Genomic DNA, 24149 nt, shown 5'->3' on the forward strand with positions numbered 1-24149 from the left:
TAAAAGTTGAATTACTTTTAGTTTTAAGACAGTAGGATTTGTTAGGATTCAGCAGTAAAGGGGTTTTGACCTTCATTTACCCATATGTAAATAAATAAATTAATATATATATATATAATAAGAAAGGAATGATATGGGTGTGAGAATGGATTTTTACGACTTCATTCAGCGAAGGTCACTCTCTTCATCCTGAATGGTCTTCTTGATTCTTAGCAACATGGTGGTCTGCCACTGATCAAGCCTTGTGATGGAGTCAAATTCCCTTACCTATTTTATAAAGAAAATGATTAAACCCATAATATTGGTTGAGCAGGATCAGATATCTGAAACAATATGTTAATAGTACTTACTGCATCAGCGTATGCATCAATATTCTGCTCATCATGTGCATCAAGAAGTTTCTGTTTTAGTGTGAAATGCACAAACATGAATTGGGATTACTTTACAGAAAGTGTCAGAGATGTTCAAATGCTGTACTTGCATTACATTATCCAAAACGTTAGGTTTATTGATGTATATGTAGGTTGAAAAACTGACTTCCATAGTATTTGTTTTTCCTTCTAAGGAAGTCAATGGTTACAGGTTTCCAAACTATCTTCTTTTGTGTTCAGCAGAAAATCAAAAACAATGAAACTGTTTTTTTAACAATTTTAAATTACCTGACAAAAGTCTCGTTGTCAACAAATAATAATTTATAGTTAATCGTATGGAAAAGAGGCAGAAGGTAGATTTTTCCAATGAATCATCTGCATCCCAATTATCACAAATACTGCAGAAGACCTATTGGAACCCACATGGACCCAAGATTCTCTTAGAAATCAGTCAAGTTTGGTGAAGAAAAATCATGGTTTGGGGTTACATTGAGAATGGGGGTGTGTGAGAGATCTGCAGAGTGGATGGCAACATCAACAGCCTGAGGTATCAAGACATTTGTGCTGCCCATTAAATCACAAACCACAGAAGAGGGCAAATTGTTCAGCAGGATAGCGCTCCTTCTCATACTTTAGCCTCCACAGCAAAGTTCCTGAATGAAAATAAGTTGAAGGAGCTCCAGGATTGGCCAGCCCAGTCACCAGACATGAACATTATTGAGCATGTCTGGGGTAAGTTGATGGAGGAAATACCAAATGATCCACTACAAGTCAATAATTATTTGTTGTTCCTAAAACTTGGATAGGCGACAAGACTTTTGTCAAGTAGTGTATGATGAGTAAATGAATACAGAATCAATTTTTTTGGAAGATGTATATCTTTAACTAGGTTAATAAGGTCAACAATCTCTTAAAGCAGTGCACTTGTTTTGAAAAGATTTTTTAAGAAAGAAATCATGATAGGCCTACTTGAATGATTTCTAAAGCATTATGCTCTTACCATGACATGAATAAATTACATTTTAAAATATATTCAAGTTGAAGCAATTATTTTAATATGTTATAATATACACAAAACTTTTGTAAGAAAAGACTCCAACCTTAAGAAGTTTGCACTCTCTGGCATCAGAGAAGGCTGGAAACATGTCTTCATATTTCTGCACAGCCAGCTATTAAAAAGCACAATGGTTAAACAATGCTAGGAAGTTACATATTAGCTATTTTGAATACCTTCAGACTGTAAACGCATCAGTCACCTTGCAGTTGAGCATGTCCACACAGAAGTGACACAGTGCAGCTTTGAAGAAATGGTCTTTGGCACCATACTTCAACAGTGTAGTGTCCATAGAGTAAGTACCAATCTGAAACAGAGAAAACATGCCAGTCAGCGTTAAACGTGAATATAATAAATAAACACAAATGAAGTTCGGGTCATGCAAACCTGCTCAAAAATTTCAATGGCTTTCTGGTACTGCTCCAACTGAGCCGCATAGTTCGCTACCTTAAGAAGACACTTGTTAGCTGCACTAAAAAGAGAGAGAGAGAGAGATTAGAAGAGGCTTATTTAGTTTAATAATAATGCGTTAATTTCAGATCTGGATTGTTCTAATCTACAACATTACTAATGGTTTAAATGAATAAACAGATAAGCAAGCATATTTAAAAGGCAGTACCTGGTGGACTCCTCCCCTTTGTAATAATCTGCCGCCTGCTCATAATGAGCAATAGCCTATAAACATACACATAATGTATTTTTAGTTCTTTCTGACTTGGAAGAGATGCATGACTATGTCAAAAAATGCACAATTTTTTGATAAAAGAATTAACATTTACACACACGGTTTTTCCATAGTTTTTAATTTTAAGCTGGTGTGAACATAGTCATAACATGGTAAATTCATGGCTTATGTTCAGTAGAAAGTTGCTGATTAGAAATATAGTTTAGCTAGGAGAAGTTCAACACACTAATGATTCTTCAAATAAGTCCAATTGGACCCAGAATGAGACAACATATCTGCTGAATTGCTGAATACAAGTATAAATTTCAGTTTTTAAGACTTTTGTAGAGTATTTTTATGCTTTTAACTTAGCGTCAACGATTATCTGAGGCACTTAATAATACGTTCGTAGGCCTGCCACGATAACTTGTTGGACAATATATCGCTCGATAATAAACAATAATACGATAAACGAAATTATTGTCATTTTAATTATAATATTTTATTATTAAGAATATTTAATTAAATTACAGTAATTTTAACAATATCATAATTAGGCACTGGAATCAGAATGTGTAAACGCATACACTAAATGAATTATAATAAATGTTAACAAAAAAGTGCAAGGTAAAAACGTAACAGATGCTGCGATATTTGCTACCAGATCTATTTTCAGTTGTCAGGCACCTACATGAAAATATACTATGGTAATTTAGTGTTAGCTTTTAACCATACTGACACGGACACCTCCAATAAAGATAGAGATGTTCCACAATCAGCTAAAATGTTGCCCAAATAGTTTTTTATGTATGAGCAATATATATATATTGCATCACCAAAAATGATTGAGGTCATGTCCATGTGTTGTGCGATGGGTCGATATATTGATTATTGTGACAGGCCTATACATTCGAACCCTTATATAAATAGATTATTTCCCACTTACTTTGTCTATGTCCAGTAACTCCGATTCATAGATTTCTGCAACAGATATGTGGTGTTTTGCAGCAATATTGAAGCGCCCCTGTGAAGACCATCAAAAATGTATTATTATTATTATACTTATACTGCAGAACTGTAGAATATTATGTTGAAATACATTTGAATACTTAAAAATAGTTTAAAAATACAAAATACAAATTTGCTGTTAATTTACAGTGCACTACCTGACAAAAGTTTCTAAGTTTTAGGAACCAAAAATAATAACTTGACTTCTAGTTGATCTATTGGTGTCTTATATGAAAGGCAAAGGCCACTAGATTAGACTTATTTTACCTAAATAAAATATGATCATGCCTTGATTTTTTTATTATTTTAATAAAACAGTAAGGTCTGACTTTGCTTTGACAAAAGTCTTGTCACTTAACAGAAATAATATACAGTATAGAATATGAAGTCATGCTGCAGTGGAAAAAACATTAACATTGTATATGACTCCCATGAGCTTGGAGGACTGCATCCATACATCTCTGCAATGACTCAAATAATTTATTAATAAAGTCATTTGGAATGGTAAAGAAAGTGTTCTTGCAGGACTCCCAGAGTTCACCAAGATTCTTTGGATTCATCTTCAATGACTCCTCCTTCATCTTACCCCAGACATGCTCAATAATGTTCATATCTGGTGACTGGGCTGGCCAATCCTGGAGCTCCTTGACCTACTTTGCTTGCAGGAACTTCAATGTGGTGCACTATCACGCAGAAGAATTTGCTCTCATCTGTGGTTTGTAATGTAATGGGCAGCACAAGTTTTTTTTTTAAACCTCAGGCTGTTGATGTTGCCATCCACTCTGCAGATCTCTTGCAAGCCCCTGAATGTAACCCCAAACCATGATTTTTCCTTCACCAAACTTGACTGATTTCTATGAGAATCTTGGGTCTATGCGGGTTTCAATAGGTCTTCTGCAGTATTTGTGGTGATTGAAATGCAGTTCAACAGATGATTTATCTGAAAAATCTACCTTGATCAACCAGAAGTTAAGTTATTATTTGTTGCTCTTACAACTGGGATCTACGTCAAGACTTTTGTCAGGTAGTGTACATCAGGCTAAGATGTAGGTGACTTTTTTTTTTCCTCCAGACAGCATTAAAGATTTTTAGCTGAAACCGTGGTCCATGTTGATTCATAGAATGCAAGTCAATGTCCACCACCACTACAGTCACAATAAAATGAATACCAGTAGCTCCTGATAATATATTCACTTGAATTTCATGAATTGCTGTTACTTATTTAATCACAACTATGACCAAGTCATTTTTTTATATTTCCGGAAGCTCTAAAAGTGTTGCTGTTGAAAAAAAAAGGAAAAATAGACTGCTTTGATTAAAATATGTCGATGTCATTTGACCTGCTTGTGGTAAAACAATAATTGAATAATAATTATATGAATATAATTGAGTTGAATTTTCATTAAATATAATTGAAAATGATCTGATTTGCAGTGCAGTTTAGACTATGCTCATTCCCACCAGTATAAAACCTAATTTAACCAACAACATCAAAGAAGGTCTAAGTAGTTAAATGCATTTACCTAAATTACAAGATTGGGATTAAACAGGCTAATGTTTGACTAAAGAAGCTCACCAATATCTTGCCTGAAGGTGATTAAAGGGTTAGTTCAACCAAAACATTGAAACTCACTCATTTTCTTGTCGGTTTAGTCCCTTTAATAATCCGGGGTCGCCACAGCGGAATGAACCGCCAACTCATCCAGCAAGTTTTTACGCAGCGGATGCCCTTCCAGCCGCAACCCATCTCTGGGAAACATCTACACACACACACTCATACTCACTCAATACGGACAATTTAGCCTACCCAATTCACCTGTACCGCATGTCTTTGGACTGTGGGGGAAACCGGAGCACCCGGAGGAAACCCACGCGAAGGCAGGGAGAACATGCAAACTCCACACAGAAACGCCAACTGAGCCGAGGTTCGAACCAGCGACCCAGGAAACCTTCTTGCTGTGAGGCGACAGCACTACCTATTACCACTGCCTTGTCCACATTGAAATTATGTCTACCCTCATGTTGTTTCACTCCCAAGAGATCTTCATTAGTCTTCAGAAAACAAATTAAGATATTTTGGATGATATCCAAGAGCTGTCCTCTATGGACAGTAATGATCTTGGGATGTTCAATGTCCAGAAAAGGAACTAAAAACATTGTTGAAACATTCCATATGGCTTCAGAGGTTCAAGTGTAACCATGTGCCAAAAACTGTGGAAACAACTTTGGTTTCTTTTGCTCTTCATGTTGTCAGGCTGTGCGTTTACTACAGACATTATGACAGATTGGCATTAAGGTCAGCAGTGCAACAGGCAAGTGTCATCTTACCCATAGTAAACACACACCCTCACCTGGGGCCTCATGTACGAAGACTTGCGTGGAAATCTTACTAAAACATTGCGTACGCACAAAGCTGTAAATGTGCGTACGCAGAAAAAAATTCAGATGTATGAAACACTGCGTACGCCGAATCTCACGCATATTCTTTTGTACATCTGAATGAACGTGAAACTAAGCGCAACATGCACGAGCACAAAACCCCTCCCTGCCTCCTCCCCCGTATGAATATGCTAATGACTATGCTAATGGGAAAACCCAACGAAAAAGCAATGGCAAAATCAAGCAAAAAGAGAAACTTTGAACAGAATGTGAATTGGAGGTGCTGCTTTCGGAGGTAGACCGGAGAAAAGCGGTGTTATTTGCAAGTTTGTTCTCCGGAATTAACAACAAAAGAAAAAAATAGAGTGGGAGAGTTTAGCTGATACGGTTAACACAGTTGGGTCTGAACATCGCACTGAGTGCATTTAAAAAAGAAATAGTGTGATTTATATCTGTAAAATGTTGCAGCACCCTTAGCAGTCTCAGTGGCGCACCTCATAAGAAGCATGTGATCATATACTGACACGTTCGAGCATAAACTCGGCTCGAATCCAGCGTCTGATGAATTCTTTCTTCTTTTTTTCCCCGCTACATATCAGATTTTGCCCACTATTTATCACGAGAAAGACAAGTAGGAATCATTAATAAGTTTGTGCATCATATTTTATTTGCACATTTATTGAATGGAAATGTTTCTGATTCACGCATGCAAATTTATCTTCACATAGTGTCTTTATAGCAATGTGTGTGCTGTAGATTGCTCAGATTACATTGGGAAAACAGGCGACCGCTGCAAATTGTGCTTTAATGTTTAGCTGGTCAACTGTATGGTATGGAAATCTTACATACCTACTATATGAACCCGTCTCATACAGCTGCCATTGCAAGGATCAGACACTTTGTAGAGAAGAATTTAACACAACTGCCTCTAGGAGTCGCCAATGGAAATAAAACAGACACGCACAAAAAATGTGCGTACGCCTGCCAGAAAGCTGCCGTGAAGCTGCGCACATTCCCACGTTCAGTTCATTGTTAGTAAATCCAAACGTGAGCGATTCTGAGTGTGAAACCTGGCGTACGCAAAGTTTTTGTGCGTACGCAGCGTTGATACATGAGGCCCCTGATGTGGTCATCAGACATAGGTAAACAAAGTTATTGTTTTTTTAATTGGGTGTACGAAAGTGTTCTTGGAGCTTCTTATTATTACACTTGAACCACTGTTGACACATGCTCTCAGACCAGGGGTGTCCAAACTCGGTCTTGGAGGGCCGGTGTCCTGCAGATTTAAGCTCCAACTCACCTCAACACACCTGCATGGATGTTTCTAGAAAGCCTAGTAAGAGCTTGATTAGCTAGCCCTGGTGTGTCTGATTGGGGTTGGAACTAAATTTTGCAGGACACCGGCCCTCCAGGACTGAGTTTGGACATGCCTGGTCTAGACAATGTTTTTGGTTTCTTTTCTGGACCATTGGTGTCTAGGAGGATGAGAGAGCTCTCGAATATCATCTAAAATATCTTAATTTGATTTTCAAATAAATAAATTACAGCTAATTTATCTTTTTAGGTGAACCAAACCTTTTACTAATATTTTTATGTAGTTTTTCCTCACCATATCTGTGTAGATGTCAATAGCCCGAGAGAAACAGCCTATCGCCTCTGTGTAAAGAAGTTTAAGCAGAACCAGATTAAAATTAAACTCAAATCATTTTGAACTGAAAACACTACATGCTGCTAGATTTGTATATTTCAGTAGTGATTTACCTTGAGGATCAGCCTTTTTAAATGCATTGCCAGCATCAAGGAAGTTCATAGCTGCATTGTGCTTGCTGTCCACTTTTAAATGCAGAAGAGCAGCTTTGCAGAAAGCATCTCCTGCAGCTTAAGTTTAAAAAAAGCAACATTTGAGTTTTGAACATCGTAATATAATGATGCAAAAGTTGCAATTTGTCCTACCATTCCAGTTCTTTGCCATCTTGAACATATTGGCAGCTCTCACATACATGTCGCAGGCCTCCTCAACCCTGGAAGAACTCCTGAAGTTAACAAAACGCAACAGGGGAACATTTTGAGATTGCAATTTAAATTTTACAACCTTTAATAACCTCATTGATGTTACAAAAGAAATGGTCCTGATTTGTAACACTGGTCCTGCTCTATTAAATAAAACTAATAGATTTGCAATACTAAACTACTGTGCTTGCGCTGAAAAGGTCATATTTACAAAAGTAAATTTACAGCCTGTATTTCTATTTGCTCAGAGTTAATTAAAAATAAACAAAAGGGAATTAAAACACACCAGATTTTAAACATGATTATTGAATCCTCTGTAAACAGAGATATATTTAGATAAGGTATCCTACTCCACACTTGAGTATTTCTATTTTTATTATACAACCCCAAATCAGAAAAAGTTGGGACAGTATTGAAAACGCAAATAAAAAAGGAAAGTAGGGATTTATAAATGTTCTTTGATTTGTATTTGATTACAGACAATACAACAAACATTATTTAATGTGTTCCTTATGATTTTTATTTAATATTATTATTATTATATATTTTAAAAATATATATTCCAATTTTGGTTTAGGCAACACATTTAAAAAAAGTTGAAACAGTAAAGCATTTATTACTTTGTAATGCTGCCATTTCTTTTCACAACACTTTGTTTAGGGACTGAACACACCAAGTGATGAAGTGTTTCAGGTGTAATTTTGGTCCCATTCTTCCTACAAAGTCTTAAGGCTGGCAACAATACGGGGTCTTCATTGTCGCATTTTGTGCTTCAAAATGTGCCACATAATCTCTAATGGAGACAGTTCGGGACTGCAGGCAGGCCAGTCAAGTACCTGTATCCTCTTCCTCCACAGCCAGGACTAGTAATTATAATTATAATCACCTGTTGACATCACATCATTATTTACACAATTTACCTCATTTCTAGACCCAAATGGCTTCTGTCCCAACTTTTTTGGAAATGTGTTGCAAGAACCAAAAGTAGAATACATGCTGATTTTGAAAAACATAATAACAATAATAAAAAATATAAATCACGAGAAACACATTAAATGTATTGTCTGCAATGAAATACAAGTCAAAGTACATTTAGAAATCACTACTTTCTTTTTTTTATTTGCATTTTCCTTACTGTCCCAACTTTGTATTTTAATTTATTTAGTTATGTATTTAATTTGTGTTATTAATTTAAATCCATTGTATCATGTTCATATTCAGTTAAAATTCATTTGTCACGGTTTGTAACTTAACAGTACATTGTAACTTCTATTGTTATTGTTATGTATACAGTATATTGAGGAGCAATAGGGGATGTTGATTCTGTTGACTGAAACCAATAGGCGGCGCTATTAGCAGCTGTCTCCTGCACTCACACAACGTGTTTTCAGAGCTGATATGGCCAACATGAAGCAAGAGGAGCTGGAAATCAGTGGCAAAACACAGGCCCGATATTGCTCCGTAGCCTGGAAGTACTATATCAAAAATGAGCTCAACGGCACTGTTTACTGCAGGTTGTGCAAGTCGACATTTAAGTTTTCTTCAAACACGGCCAACATGATAAAACACCTCAGAGTGAAACATCGACTCAACATCCCCACTGTCGCCAACGGCGGAGAGAGACTGTGCACGGAGGAGCCCAGCGAACGGAACATGGGTGAGTTTTAAAAGTGCTGATGAATAAAAGGCTGAAAGTGAGAAATGTTTTAGTGGGTGGGTGTTTATAGTAGCTTGTCACGTCAAATAAATAAACGCGAAAGGGAGACGTTACGTTTAACGCTCGAAACTCGGTTTATTATGATGTTTTTTACATACAGTGCGATGCTACTTGCTAACTCGACTGATTTCACGTTTAAAACTGCAATCTGTAAAACATTTACTTAAATATAAGTGGATTTATACACGCTAATTACGTCTAGCATTGTGTGTTTGAAGTTGTCATTTTTAAACATAATTCGCGTATAAATTCAATATTGCTTAAAAACACATCAGCATTGTTTTTTTTTGCAAATGAATGACATTTTAAGCATTTAGTTATATTTAAAAATATATTTTTGCGATTAAATATGGCTGAGATGCTAAAAGACATCATTCAATGATTTACCCAAAAAACGTCCCGAATAACGAATGCGACGTTTTCATCTTCTTGTCCGCCTCGGCCATAATGGCCATGGCTTCCTTTTCTTTCCCAGAGTAGTCCATTTTGGCAGATTAGAGATGTGAACCGGACTGTAGGCAACGATATCCAAGCAATATCCCATTCACATCGCCTGAAATGAAGTTATTTGTTTTATTGACACATCATGCGGAAATCGGAAGTAAATTCGCTTCTGCTTTAGGGGGCGTCGCAAAATAGTTGATTTCAGAATAGCGGTTAACTCTTACTACCGTGATGTTTACATCAATACTCATGCATACTTGCTGCTTTCAATAACTATGTTTGAAGATTAACGTCCTGTAGTTTTTATTTATAAAAACGAATGACGGATATACAAATACAAAATCAAACCAAAAGTGCTCAGGTGTAGCTTAAGTAATGTGTTGGTGCTCTTTAGGTAAGGTATTAATCAGAATAAATGGCAAAAATCAGTCCAAGGCACTTGAAAAATGTAAAAAAATAAATAAATTAAATTGCCGTTATTGTCAAATTAGAGATGTGAACCGGACCGTAGGCAACGATATCCAAGCAATATGCCATTCGCATTGCCTAAAATTAAGTTAAAATTAAGTAAATTTGCCTACTGCTTTAGGATGCGTCGCAAAATAGTTGATTTTAAAATAGTAGTTAATTCTTATTACTGTGATGTTTACATTAGTACTAGGGAAGCTCATTTTGGTTCCTTTTGATAACCGTTAACCGAATATTAATGGTTAACTGGTCAGATTAATATAAAATTTCCATTTAAAAACGTAAATAATTTACGTGTCTATTTTGTGCCTGACACATTAAATACTGATTTATTTTAACATGTTAACAACAGCATACAGAATAACAGCACATCTTCAGTCACCTGCAGCATTTCCACCCGCATAGAAAAACTGAATAAACTAAATAAAAGAATAAAATTAATAGTTCTGCCTGAGATATTTTTTTACCTAAATGACAAGTTTAGATTACAAAATGCAAGCACTGACTGAATCCTTTATAAGAACATGCTGTTTGTCCAATCGTGTCTTTTTTTCAGTCAAATAAAAATAGCAAGCTACCTAAAATCAATCACTTCCCAGAAAATATGCATTTAATCCCCGCATCTGCTCTCATTTGATTGAAGAACTGACGAACGCTTTTCCCGCTTGGAGTTTATTTTATTTCAACTGCGAGCTCACAGCGTACAACGGCAAAAACGTGAGGCGTGCAGGATGCCGCAAAACACTCAAGGAGGTTAGTAAACCATTCAAAAGATGCCCCTCTCAACGCAAAAGTGTGTTCACTGTGATCGGCCCCTGATGCAGTAAATAATAGTAAAAAAATAATACATATAATACAAATTTGTAATCATTCAACTTATAGCATTAATCAGTTAAAAACACAGTTAACGGTTAATCGGTTATTATGAGCATCCCTAATTAGTGCTCATGGTTTCACTAACTATAGTTGAAGTACACAATTAACGTTCTGTTGTTTTGATAAATAATAATGAATATACAAATCCAAAATCAAACAAAAAGGGGTAGCGTAAATATTTTGTCGGTGCTCTTTAGGTAAGGGATTCATCAGAATAAACAGCAAAAATCAGTCCAAGGCTATCAAAAGAAAAAAAATTTAAATATCAAAAAGCCTTTATAAACCATTTTGAGGGATATAAACAACAACAGTGGCCCCAACGTATTTTCTGTTTTACATTTTGAATTTCTGTGACTTCTGAAATTCCAAAATAAGCCATATATTGATAAATAAGGTTATGACAACTGTAACATTGATAACATTGTTATGATTGAATTGCTTCTTGTAACAGTTATGAAATAGTTTGATGACAAGCAGGAAATGTTCATGGGCCAATGACATGACAACATTGAAATGGTCTATAGACATGACTATTCCTTAAAACTGTGCCTACGCGTTTCGGCAAACACTTGCGTTCACCAGGGTAACCCTGGCTAAACTATGTCAGTAATGGCTTTTTAATGATTTTTCCACATTTTTTGAGTGACTTGGACTGATTTTTGCTGTTTATTACGAATGACTGATACTTTTCGTTTTATATGATGTTGTGAAATTATCCTTGATCCCTAGTTTGCACGACGTCAAGCACATCCAGTTTGCAGGTCGTGTTCGCGCGGATGATGTGCAGGAATTCTGAGATTTGTACTAATTAGATATTGCTCATTCGGGTTTGTATTTTACTAAATGAAAATAAGTATTGAGAGTCAGTATCGCCGAAGTATGCACTGTTTAGTGGAGACAACACGCGGACTGGAAGTGGATGAATCCTTAATGGCCCCTATGCTCGCCCGGAAGAACATCCCGTGACGCTTGATGTAAATAATAGCGGAATTGTTTCATTATTATCATATTGTGTGGTTATAACTCAGTTTAAATACTTTTGATACGCTAATATTGCTTCGAGTGATGTAGAGTTTTATCATAATACACTCCGTTTTATCTGATATAAAATCTTCCTTGGAAAAAAAAATATATTCGACTTGGTTTAAGCAGAGACAGCTGTGTCTTGTTTTGTGACGTGCTGTTTACATCATTTGGATGTATTTTTTAGTAAATATATTTTCTAATATATTTACGACCGTTTTGAAGTATAATTATTTTGAAGTAGGTTTTGTATAATGGGAAGTTTATAACCGAATGGTTGGGCTGGGTGATTTGGCCTGAAATCAAAATTTTAATGAATTGAACATTTTAAATTGATTACGATTAATGAACAAAATTTTTCCCCTCACAGTTCTCTGACAGGTTTTGTACAGTAAATATGCTCACATATTACAAGTGAAAGATTTCTGAATGAAGGGTGTTAATTTAAAAAAATTGATGGAAAAACACTATCTACTATCTATGATTGTTCATTGAACATCAATGTTGAACAACTGAAATTAAAACACATTGCCTTAAACCACAGTCACCTTTTTTATTAAAAGATGAAAATGAATAACTTGCACTTTCGGAAACAAAATATATTATTTTTAATGTTTTTCATATTTAAAGTTGAAAATAAGCAGCATCTCTTCTAAATACAACTCTTGAAAATGCTGTAAATAATATTTCAAACGGAGCATTTCTTGCTTCTTTTGTAAACAAATATTTTAATATAATTAATAATTTTATTGTAATAGGAAATATGCCGTCTCAAGGCATCTCTGGTGCAGCTTCCAATGTTGTGCAAACGTGCAATGTGTAGTTACATTTTTAAAAAGTGCAAGGGTATGCGACTGTATGAAGGCTGCGCCAGTGTCATAAGGAATCGAGTGTCCCCGACAATTGGACCCTGGGTGATCCTATTGGTACACTGGAGTTGTAATGGGTATAGTTTGTAGTGCCTGATATATATATATATATATATATATATATATATATATATATATATATAGACTGAGAAAATACTATAAAAAGCAATTTTGATCAGGCATTCAACACAATCCATTGGGGTTCTAAAGTGGACTCGAGCTCTCACCACACCGGACCATACCTGTGCATTTTTTAAAGTCAGCTTTGATTAATTGCCCAACTTTACCGGATGGTATTAGTTGTAAAAATTCCACTACATTATTGAAAAAATATGCAAAATGTAGATAAGGCGTTGATTTATTAACAAGTGATATTTTATCTGAACAAACATCTTAATATTTTCTAACCAAATTAAAATATGGTGTCTTGGGAGACACTTTAGATTAGGTTTTAAATAGCCCATTTTTTTTTACAGTCAGATAAATCCATTTGTAGGGCTGGGCGATTTTGCCTCAAATCAAAATCTTGATTAATTGAACATTTTAACTCGATTACAATTTATAAATGGTTCTTTTATTTATTTATTTATTTATTTTTGCCTTTTCCACGCGGCTACACTACTCTACACAACTACGCTCAACTCTACCAAGCTGACCAATCACAGAGCTTGCAATATGCGTCATTGCATGTTTAGTTAAATTTTTTGAAGGGTCAGCATCAGTCACAGCGAAGGGTTGCTGAACGCATGAAGGCTGCGTCAGACCATACACTGCGCTCTACGCAGAAGTGTAAACAGAGCGGGGTCACGTGACTCCACATGCAGTAGGAAAAGTAATTGAAAAATTTTACTTTGAAAATTCAGTCATTTATTATAGGTTCTGAATGTCGATTTCGATTAATCGCCCAGCCCTAAGAATTTGTTTGAATTAATTTTTTTTTTGCTGATAATGCTTTTTATGTTCTTTATGTAAATTGTGTAAATTTTTTTGATAACATGACCCATTATGGCAGGAGTGCCCAAACTCGGTCTGGAGGGCCGATTTCCTGCGGAGTTTAGCTCCAACCCCAATTAGACACACCTGAACCAGCAAATCAAGCTCTTACTAGTCAAACTAGAAGCCTCCAGCAGGTGTGTTGAGGCAAGGGCTGCGTCTGAAACTGCCTACTACTCAGTAGGTACTCCATTTGAATTTAATTGTACTACTCGGCTGTTAGAAAAGTATGTTCCATACAGTATGATTGTGAGCAGTATAAATGGAACTACCATACTAATTGGCGGATCCATTTTGTCATGATCATGTGACCTATCCATGTGAGTTGCATTGCTTCCCTCCCATTCATGAATTCTCTCCCGGGGCATCATGGGATAGTGTAGCTTCCATCCAATGTGCACTTCAAAATCTCGCTGGAAGTAGTAAGTCATCCGGGTACTTCTAGCATACTGATTTTCAAATTCTATAATTTTGAACATACTACTCGGCTACCATACTGTTTTATTGCTTTCAATATTGTATGGAAGTATGTATTTCGGACACAGCTATGTTGTAGGTAAACTTTACAGGACACCGGCCTTCCATGACTGAGTTTGGGCACGCCTGCATGAGGGGCGCCATATCTATATCTTACAAAAAAAACTCCTGTACCTTTCAAATTATTAATTTTAGATGCATTTTTGTTTATCTTTTACCACAGACATGGATCTCCCTCCCCCAAGGCATCCTGGTATTCACAGCAGTCCAATTCTTCGCAGGAGAATGCAGCGTTTCTTGCCATTTTCCGATCGCCGCACGTCAAAAGTGTGGAACCACTACACTCAGCTAAGTCTGCATCGTGTCGAGTGCAACCATTGTAAGAGACAGCTTTCCTTTCACAACAGCACTACGTCTATGAGAGAACACTTGGGACGCAAACACAGCATTCGGGAAGGAGTGGTACCCCCTCACAACACCGCAGGGATCCCCACTCCTGGAGCATTACATTCTCACATTCAGTCCACTTTACATGGTAACAGATGTAACAATACAGGCAACGTCACATTTCAACCATTGCTGCCTGTTACCGTCAAAGAAGAGCATGAAGAAATACTGCCAGCTGAGATGGGAGAGGCCAAAGCTGCCCGGACATCATATGCCCCTGACTGTGCACCAGGAAGCAGTACATCTGGTTCAAATGCAATTACACACCAGGATACAGATATGGGCTGTCTAATGTATAATTTTCCTGCAGGGGAGATGAGCAGCACTGCTGGAGGCAGCAGCAGTCGCTGTGGGACAAGAGCCTGCAGTAACAAGCGAGCAGAAGTGTTGACCGACCTTATTTTGGAAATGGTCTTTAGAGACCTTCAGCCATTGTCTGTGGTGGAGGAGAGAGGGTTCAAGCTTTTACTGAGTTGCCTAGAGCCTAATTACCCCGTGCCTTCACCATCTCTACTTGGCAGCTTACTTTGGCATCGCTACCACGTCCTCAAGCAATGCCTTCAGCAGCATCTTCAGACAAGTTTGGCTTCCCACTATATGACCCTTTGCACTGAATACTGGCGATCTGTAGAAGGATGTGGGGTTGGCGGGGATGGACAGTACTACCTCTCAGTCAGTGCCCATTTTATAGACTCTCAGTGGCGTCTGGCACGCTGCATGCTTGAGACCAGACCGATAGCAGAACTCAAAGGAAACCCATCTGAGAGAGGGCAAGTAAGTTTTGCAGATACCTTGAAAGCAGTCCTCTCTGAGTTCCAGCTTTCAGAGAACTCTGTTTTCTGTGTGATGCACGACACCCCCAGTGACTCTGAGTCCAGGCAGAGTATCGATCGGGAATTTCCGCAGGAATTTCCTGGACCCAGCCATCCTCCTCCCAGAAAACTTCCGAAGGGTTGGGCACCCCTGCTTTGTGCAGGGCAGGCCCTAAAACTCTGTGTCCAGGAGGGACTTTGTGTGGAGTCTGTAAGACAAGCTTTGGCAGATGCTCGTGCCATCGTCCTGCACTTCCAACACAATGTGGGCGCTTCTACAGCACTGAGCCAGAAAGCAGAGGCTGTTAACAAAGAGTCAGCATCCCTGGTCTTAAATGACCCGGGGCGCTGGACCACCGCCATCGATATGTGTGAAAGTTTGCTGGAGCTCAAGTGGGTAATAAGCTCAGTCTTAGAGGAACAAAAAATAGCAACAAATCTGGCAGATCACCAGTGGCGCCTCGTACACGAACTGGTCCCTGTGCTAAAAACAGTTCGTATTGCAGCATCGTTTTTGAGCGAGGACATCAACGGACCCATTTCAGCCCTAATGCCGTGCCTCCAGGGAGTTTCCCGGCTCCTGGGACAGAAAATTGCAGACTGCACCTGTCCAGTGGTGAGAGGAGTTATGGAGAGGATTCGTGCTGGTATGGACAAACGCTGGAGTCTGAGCGACGAAGATGCTCTTCTGGACTGTCCTGCTGTGTTGTCTTCATTTCTGGACCCACGTTTTAAAGAGTTGCGGTTCCTCAGTCCACATGCTCGCAGCAAGCTGCATGACAAGGTTAAGGAGCTCCTTTCTGTTCAGGCTTTCACAAGCAACGAGGGATTGAATGAAGACAGAAGACAAAGGATGGAAATGGAAGAGGCTTTGGATGAGCACGGAGATCCTGCAGATTTCGGATTGGATGATTCCTTGCCAATTCCTCCAATGGGGTCTTTGGATTCTCCTGAATCGTGCGGCTCACTGGAGGAAGGTGACAGTGTGGAGCTGCAGCCAAGCGAGCTCTCAGTTGCAGTATCATCACCAGAACAGGTCAATGACAATGCTCTAGAGGTTGGATCACCTTTTAAAAACACCAATGAACGTAAAAGACGTTCCAGTGGGGCCACTATGACCTCCCCAGTGAGAGGAGATTTGCAGCTCACATCTCGGATACGAATGAGTCCTCTCCCACAAAGCATGTATGATATTCTTCTGGGTGAAGACCCTACTGAGCGAATGCCTGAGATTCACCAACAGCTGGAAAATTATATAGCGGAGCCTCTGTGCAGACGCAGCCTCTCGCCTCTGCAGTGGTGGCGCAGCAAGGAGCATCGGTTTCCAGCTGTGGCCAGACTGGCACGAAAGTACCTGTCCATTCCAGCAACTGCTGTTTCCGCCAATCGGGCCTTTGCCCCAAGGGAGTCTCCAGTTACGCAAAGAAGAGCCACTCTAGGATCTAAACACCTGAACCATATTTTGTTTCTCCATCAGAACGCTGATTATCTGGACCAGCTGAAAGGGGGCTCCTCTGCCCGTGAAATTGACCAGTGGAATAGTGTCAGTGGAAACCAAAGCAGAGAAAGTCTTTACCAGACTCTAGTGTCATATGAAAGTAAGGTCCGTGTTCCCGAGGAAGAGTCATGATCACTGATTTTGTAAAATTTGCATTTGTGTACTTTAATCACATCCCAAAATAAGTCTGTTTATCAAGTTATTTGATGATTTTAATCGTCTGTAGAATTTAGAAGCAAGGATTACGAGAGAAGAATACTTGAACTGCTATTTAAAAGGTTTCCTTGTCATTCCTTGTACCAAGAATTTGTGACACTATGATTTAAAACCATCTTTGATCTCTAAGAGGTCTGAGGGTTTTACTAAACTGGTTTTTACTATGTATTATCCAATTACGCAATCTGCGTGCATTACTAAACATGCTGCTAGTTTGGATAAATTATTATAATTTTTTTTGCATCATTCATACACTTCAGAGCTCCACAAATTTGGCCAATCAGATTCCAGTCCAGGTAGTAACTGTTGTATTAGTGACTAATAAGTGTTTTTATTTTAAACAAAGTCTGTTACTTCAATGCTATTGTCACTTTACAGTGTTAGTGTAAGCATTACATGAATTCATTGTTAACCTCATGCTTGAATTTTTATCTTTGTCCACCATTTCGAAGGATATGTACATGAGGTATTCACTATTTTTTTTCATACCTGCGACAGTAGAATTTACATTGTATTCTCTCAGTAGCATGTTTAGGTTAAAGTTGTATGAAATATTAATGGGAATTGCAAATATAAATGGTTTTTCAGTTCTCATTTTTTAACAAGCTTTAACAACAATACTACAGTGAAACATTTGTGCCATTAAAGGGTACTAATGAAAGCAAACACCCGATAGTAAAATAACATTTATTTGATAACCTTAAGTCACACACATTTTAGATAATTTCGAACAAACTGGAAAACTTGTGACTTAAACTAGCTTGGTAATGAATTAAAGTTTGTGCACTACAATTATTTAAACATAACATTTACTTCAAGAAAGTAATAGCAAGTATGAATTGTTGCTTCAATCTGAACTGAGAGAAAATACTGAACTGAAAATATCCGAACTCAAAAATCTCTTAAAAGGTGAACAAACAAAAATGTTATATTTGCATGACTGTTCGCCTTTCTAGACTCACTATAGGGTTGTATGATACTGGAATACAGTACCAATCGGCACTGAAATTTAAAAAACGGCCGTTTCTTGCTAACATTTGAGAGCTGTTGAGCACGTTCTTAAACACCGCTGATTTGCCATTGTGTTCACATGCTCAACAGAAATGACTGTGATTGGCCGTGAAGGTCATCAGTTCGCCAAACTCAACGCTGTTTACTGAGTGTAACCACAGATACAGGGACACTGAAGTGTTTTAAAGCTGCAATTCATCAGGGGATTGCTCTTATGTCAGCTTAAAAACAAATCAGATGATCAACGTGACTTTAAACGCTCCAGTGTCCCTGTGTCTGTGGTTACACTCAATAAACAGTGGTGTGTTTGGTGAACTGATGACCTCAACAGCCAATCAAAGTCCTTTTTGTTGAGCATGTGAACACAGTGGCAAATCAACGGTTTTTAGGAACATGCTCAATAGCGTTCAAATCTTAGCAGGAAATGGACGTTTTTAAAATTCCAGTATCGATTGGTACCAAATTCCAGTATCATGACAACCCTAACTCCCTAACATTAATATTTCAAAGTGTTAACTTCTCAAAATCTGTCAGAACAAATAAACGGTTGTAAAAATGAATTAAAACTTGGCTGCTTTTTGTATTCAGTGTGAAGGAAAGTATCTGGATAATGATTTGAACATTACTGTAGTCTTAAATGCACTTCACACAGGATTCTGCTCAAATACTGAAGAGACTTGAGTTGACTTCAGACTACTGCTCGGACTGGTGTCCTTTCTTGCCCACCACCATCTGGAGTTTGTATCTATCCTGACTGAGGGAGATCTGTGACCCTTCTCAGCTCTGTTGGATTTAAAAGGTAAGATGAGTTTTAATGCTTCTATTGGCTGTTATTTATTTAATACAAATGCTGTTTTCATACTGTTTCACAAGATTAAACCTAAAAGTCTTGAAGGGATAGTTCACCTAAAAGTAAAATGAATTCTCCTTCATGTGGTTTTAAACCTTTATGGGGTTCTTTATTCTGTTAAACAGAAGAAGATATTTTGAAGAGAGCTGGAAACTGGTAGCTATTGTCTTCTCTAGTAGAAAAAACAACCACTATGCAAGCCAATGTTTACAGCTTTCAAGCTTTTTCAAAATATCTTCTGTGTTCAACAGAAGAAAGAAACTCAGGTTTGAAACCACTTGTAGGCAAGTAAATAGTGAGTACATTTTAATTTTGAAGTAAACAAATGCTTTAAAATTTCAATTACTGCATATAACAGCTACAAATAAAAGATTAAGGTTTGTTCACATTTGTAGTTTGGTTCTCTTGGTTAGTTTGGACGGAACCAAAAGAGACATGTTGTGTAATGGAGGATTTTTTTTCTATCACATACCTGCCAACATTTGTCTCTGAAATTTTTGGAGACTGGGATGTTGGGGGTGTACCGGTGTGTGTTTGTCTGAATAACACAGTTAAGAACCGGGTTAGTAACTGTACTATGGACCAGGTTTCGGCAGCCACTGCTATCGGATAAGTACTGTACCAAAGTTGGCAACCAGGGGATGATACAGACTACCAAAAAGCTGAGGACTGGGGTGGGGTAAAATTGCGGTAGTTTTCCGGGAGAAATGACAAAATGGGAGGGTGGCGGGAGATGGGTCTGAAATACATGAGACTCCCTGGAAAAGTGAGCGTGTTGGCAGGTATAGTCTATCAGCACGTCCTCTATATCTGCTCATAGATGGATCAGCTAATAGACGTGGCTCTCAAATGCTCTAGTATTTGTGTTCGCATTTGGCGAACAGTGGTGAAGTGATGACCTTCAGAGCCAATCACTGTCACATCTGTTGAGTACAATGGCCAATCACCACTGTTTAAGTACATGCTCAACAGCACTTAAATATTAAAAATTGACTTTTTGACTGACTTGCGTAAGTATCATGATAATACCTTACATTCTGATAAAAGCTTCAGCAATTAGCACAAGTTACAAGCCTAGTGTGCAGTATGATGCAGTTTTTCTAACCTGGCACTCATCTCGCCCTCAGTGGCTTTTGTCCTCTGTTTTGTGTTTCTGTCTGTTTGCTCAGACTGGAGCTCTTGGGAGCATTTGAAGACCTTGTGGAAAACAGTAGTACAAATGTCACCATCATGATGTATTTGCAGAATTAACTGACGTTTTTTCCATGCCCTGAAATGAAACTTACAAAGATCTCTCCGTCTTTTTTGTTTACAGTTCGGCCACGTTGCTTGAACTTCTTCACCTTCTTCATGGTATAGTAATACTCCACACATTGGGCTACTGACTTGGTCTGTAACTAAAAAACAAGCATAAATATCTAGAGACATTTAATATACTTAGTAGACTGCTACAGCATTGTATTTTTGTAGGCCAACCCGGAAAGTTGACATTATACTTAATGCTTTTAAAACTCCCTAAAATAAGTTCTGTGACCAAAAAAATTTATGTGATTTTTAAATGTTTTGTTTAAAATAATCGTAATTATTGTACGATTAATTCTAATGCATTTGGATTTCAAAAAGACGTTTAAGAGTGTGAGCATAAACACAATTATAAAAGCACACAATAGTCAATAGCTACGTTTCCATCCACCTATTTTTATGCTTGTTTTGTATATGTGCGCATAAAAAACAGTTAATAGAAACGCCAAGATGTGCATCAATTATGAAAATGCACATAAAAAAAGCGTATGCACATAACTGAATAGGATAAACTTTTAATTCAATGAGAAAAAAATGCTAACTATGATGGAAACACTTTCATTCATTTTCTTGTCTGCTTAATCCCTTTATTAATCTGGGGTCGCCACAGCGGAATGAACCGCCAACTTATCTAGCAGGTTTTTACGCAGCGGATGCCCTTCCAGCCGCAACCCATCTCTGGGAAAGGAAACACTTTTACCGAACAAATTCCAGGATGTGCATTAAAAAAGGTCATGTGATTTTGTAATAAGAGGTCATGTGATCCTTAAATGTGTGTGAATGGACAAACCAGCAGGCTGACCAAATTTAAAAAAATCTGAAATGTTGTATTGGTCATTTTTAAAAAACGCCTTACCGTTTCAGTACTGGTGTTATTATATTATTAATGACCTCCAGAATCAAGAGCATCTGTGCTCCATGTCTCACGCCTTCAAATGCCACCGCGCGTTCATTGCGTGTCAACATTTGTTTTTTGAGGTGCAAGTAATTTATTAAATAAGCTAAAGATTTACACAGCAAATCCTGTTTTTACTGTTGATATTTGGCGCCAGATAATCAGAAAGTGACGATTTGGTTCTCTTTGACTCATTAGATGAAAACACTGCTTTATTCGCACGTCTCCTATTTGATAATCCAGTTTTGCGCATAAAGTTAATTCACATGTTTGGATGAAAACACAGCTACTGTCCTCAACAACCTCTGAATTCCCAGTTTAACCACTCATCGCATTAAATGTTTAAAAATACTTGAATTGGTGCTGATAGCCTCATAGGCTTCTGAGTTTGAGTCCTTGGCCGAGCTCGTAAACTATCCCAATCCCATCCATCCCAATCACCCCTCCACTTTAATTTTGAGTCTAAATTTGGCCACAATTTTCTTCCTGTTTCAGCAAATGCAATGATTTTTGGTCACAAATCTTATTTTGACAAATAACTTGGGGAAAATGCTTTGAAAGTGTTAAAAAATTCAACAATACGCTAAAATTTTACTACCCTTTTTTATGTTTGTGGCTGTTTTTGCCCCATTGACTTCCATTATTATGACATTTTTTGATTGCAAAGCCAAGACACCATGACATCATGCATTTTTGATTGTTGCTGGTTTTCCCTGTTGAGAAGAGGTAAAATGTGCCATTTTTACTGTTGATAATCAGTTACAGTGCAAAAAATGCTTAGTTTTTGGCTTAAAATTATATGGTTAAATGGAGTATAGTGTGTGTGAGAGAGACATTTGCATGTTTATATGTTTGAGAAAGTAAAAAATAAGCAGCTCAGCTCTCAGAACACAGTGAGTGTATTTATGCACGCACACTATAATTTGTTGTTTTACTCTAAAGAACACCATATAAAAGTCAGAAACTTTTTTGTACAGGACTATTTAAAGGGCTAATGGTGCCAACTGATGATCAACAGTAAAAATCACAAGTTTTACCTCTTCCCAACAGGAAAAACACCATGATTATTTGATGTCAAATTGCTTTGCAGTCCAAAAATGTCATTATAATGGAAGTCAATAGGTCAAAAACAGCCACCAACATAACGAAAGAGTAGATAATTTGAACAGTACACGAGGGTTAAGAAAATAACTTTTAGACCTACCAGAAGAACTTGAGGCACTGTTTACATTTGTGCCTTCAATTGTATTTTGTATTTGTCAGATTGACTAGCATTTAAATTTAAAATGGTGACAAATTTCTTTGATACAGCTCAGATTTTATGGTAATTTTATGGCCATATTAAATTAAAAAATAAATAAAACTATAGATGGCTAGAGATCACTTAAACTTTCTACAGAAAATCTCAAACAAAAAATAATAATATATATTAATACCACATTATGAATTTGTCTGAAGTCCTTGTCAAAGTCAGCCAATGCTTTTTTGAACATCTTCATCTCTTGAGCTGTCCAAAGATCTGACCCTACCGAATGAAATGACCAACATCAAGTTTATGAAGGACTTAATATATTAAATATATTATGAAACTGGGTAATAGAGCTTGTACCTGTGTAGTGGTAATCACTCAGAGGGTGCCAGGGGGTCCGAAAATCTCCTCTCATTAGCAGTAAATCCAGTGCTGCCTTTAAATTGAATCACTTCATTGTATTAAGCAAGCAGCTTTAATGGGGGATGCAATGAGGGGGTAAATTATGCAAAATTTTTATTTATAATCATAGATAAATACATGAGAGCAAAAATCAAAGTGAATTTTAACTTGAAAAAAACAAACAAACAGTGCTTTATTGTGTTCTGGTTCAGAATTTAAATAATTACATGTCAAATCCAAGGTAAAAACAACATAATTTTACTATTATGGTTAAATTCACAAATCTGAACAGTTCTGACTATTGACTTTTGAGGATGTACACATTGCGATATAGATGCTGAAACGATATGTTGTGCAGCCCTAAACTGTAATTAAAAAAACATGCTATAATGTTTGATAGATGCTCACCGCTATGTTTCCTTGTACTTCATGAAGGCAATGTAGAGCCAGTTCAATGTTGGTGCCTCCTCCTGGTAATACACTGGAACAGCACAGCTCTATCAGCTCTGTGACTGAAGCACACAAAAGATCACATGTAAAGTGCAGGGGCGTCACTAGTGGGGGGAAAAGGGGGACAGTGTGCATAGGGTCCTGGCAATTTAGGCACTAAAAATATGTGTGCGTAGGGCCCTAAACTACTGGCTTGCCCCTGATAAAGTGTAACAAAATGTAAAGCGAGTCTTTCACTATCCACAATTTGTTTTTGTTGTTCATGATTTAACAATTATTGAAAATAACTTCTTTTTTTTAATGACATTTTAGCCTATCCACCTTTTCCCTACACCTCACGATACTTTGTGTGTATTATGGGAGTAACTTTAGTTAAAATCACAGCAATCTGTTAAGTGTTAAACATGGGTATAACGAGGTGTCATTATTCTCCTCACAGTTCATCCATCAAACACTAAAAATGTCTTTCCGCAGCAAAAAACACTCACCCGCCACTTAATTAGGTACATCTTTCTGCCTGCTCATTAACACAAATTTCTAATCAGCCAATCACATGGCAGCAACTCAATGCATTTGGGCATGTAGACATGGTCAAGACGATCTGCTGCAGTTCAATTCTAGCATCAGAATGGGGAAGAAAGGTGATTTAACTGACTTTGAACGT

General features: G+C 37.5%; 4 protein-coding genes across 21 annotated transcripts in view; 2 read left to right on the forward strand and 2 right to left on the reverse strand.

Moving 5' to 3' along the window:
• On the reverse strand, positions 1-9736 carry napaa (N-ethylmaleimide-sensitive factor attachment protein, alpha a). The gene is given in 11 exon segments (NM_001083561.2): positions 1-267; positions 351-401; positions 1472-1540; positions 1628-1732; positions 1813-1897; positions 2045-2100; positions 3036-3113; positions 7086-7132; positions 7238-7354; positions 7430-7509; positions 9591-9736. Coding segments are annotated over 11 exon segments (888 nt in total). The 5' UTR covers positions 9689-9736; the 3' UTR covers positions 1-165.
• The window catches only part of lrwd1 (leucine-rich repeats and WD repeat domain containing 1), a 779065-nt gene that overhangs the window by 472240 nt on the left and 282676 nt on the right, over positions 1-24149 (forward strand). The window lies entirely within an intron of this gene.
• zbed4l2 (zinc finger BED-type containing 4-like 2) lies at positions 8876-18897 on the forward strand. Of its 3 annotated transcripts, none has more exons than XM_005165574.6 (2): positions 8876-9143; positions 14577-18897. In XM_005165574.6, exons 1-2 carry the CDS (start codon positions 8885-8887, stop codon positions 17240-17242), a joined length of 2925 nt encoding a protein of 974 aa, XP_005165631.1. In that variant the 5' UTR covers positions 8876-8884; the 3' UTR covers positions 17243-18897. The 3 variants fall into 3 exon arrangements, with proteins under 3 accessions (XP_005165631.1, XP_005165632.1, XP_073807638.1); XM_005165575.5 differs by lacking the exon at positions 8876-9143 and adding an exon at positions 11719-11965; XM_073951537.1 differs by lacking the exon at positions 8876-9143 and adding an exon at positions 11719-11818.
• Positions 17995-24149, reverse strand: part of znf541 (zinc finger protein 541) — a 20179-nt gene continuing 14024 nt past the window's right edge. For 2 of the 15 annotated variants that reach the window (XR_012406426.1, XR_012406430.1), the window contains exons 11-18: positions 23444-23547; positions 22994-23069; positions 22821-22909; positions 20474-20584; positions 20293-20384; positions 18635-19120; positions 18426-18509; positions 17995-18370 (exon numbers count right to left, since the gene is read on the reverse strand). Coding sequence is in view for 4 of the 15 variants with exons in the window: in XM_073951538.1 (XP_073807639.1) it covers positions 18982-19120; positions 19660-19725; positions 20293-20384; positions 20474-20584; positions 22821-22909; positions 22994-23069; positions 23444-23547 (677 nt within the window). In the remaining 11 variants the exon portion in view is untranslated. Of the gene's footprint in view, positions 19121-19659; positions 19726-20292; positions 20385-20473; positions 20585-22820; positions 22910-22993; positions 23070-23443; positions 23548-24149 lie in introns of all 15 variants that reach the window. The other 13 variants (XR_012406421.1, XR_012406422.1, XR_012406425.1 and 10 more) reach the window with 7 other exon arrangements.

The sequence above is a fragment of the Danio rerio genome, chromosome 5, assembly GCF_049306965.1.
Source record: "Danio rerio strain Tuebingen ecotype United States chromosome 5, GRCz12tu, whole genome shotgun sequence".
NCBI classification, from domain to species: domain Eukaryota; kingdom Metazoa; phylum Chordata; class Actinopteri; order Cypriniformes; family Danionidae; genus Danio; species Danio rerio.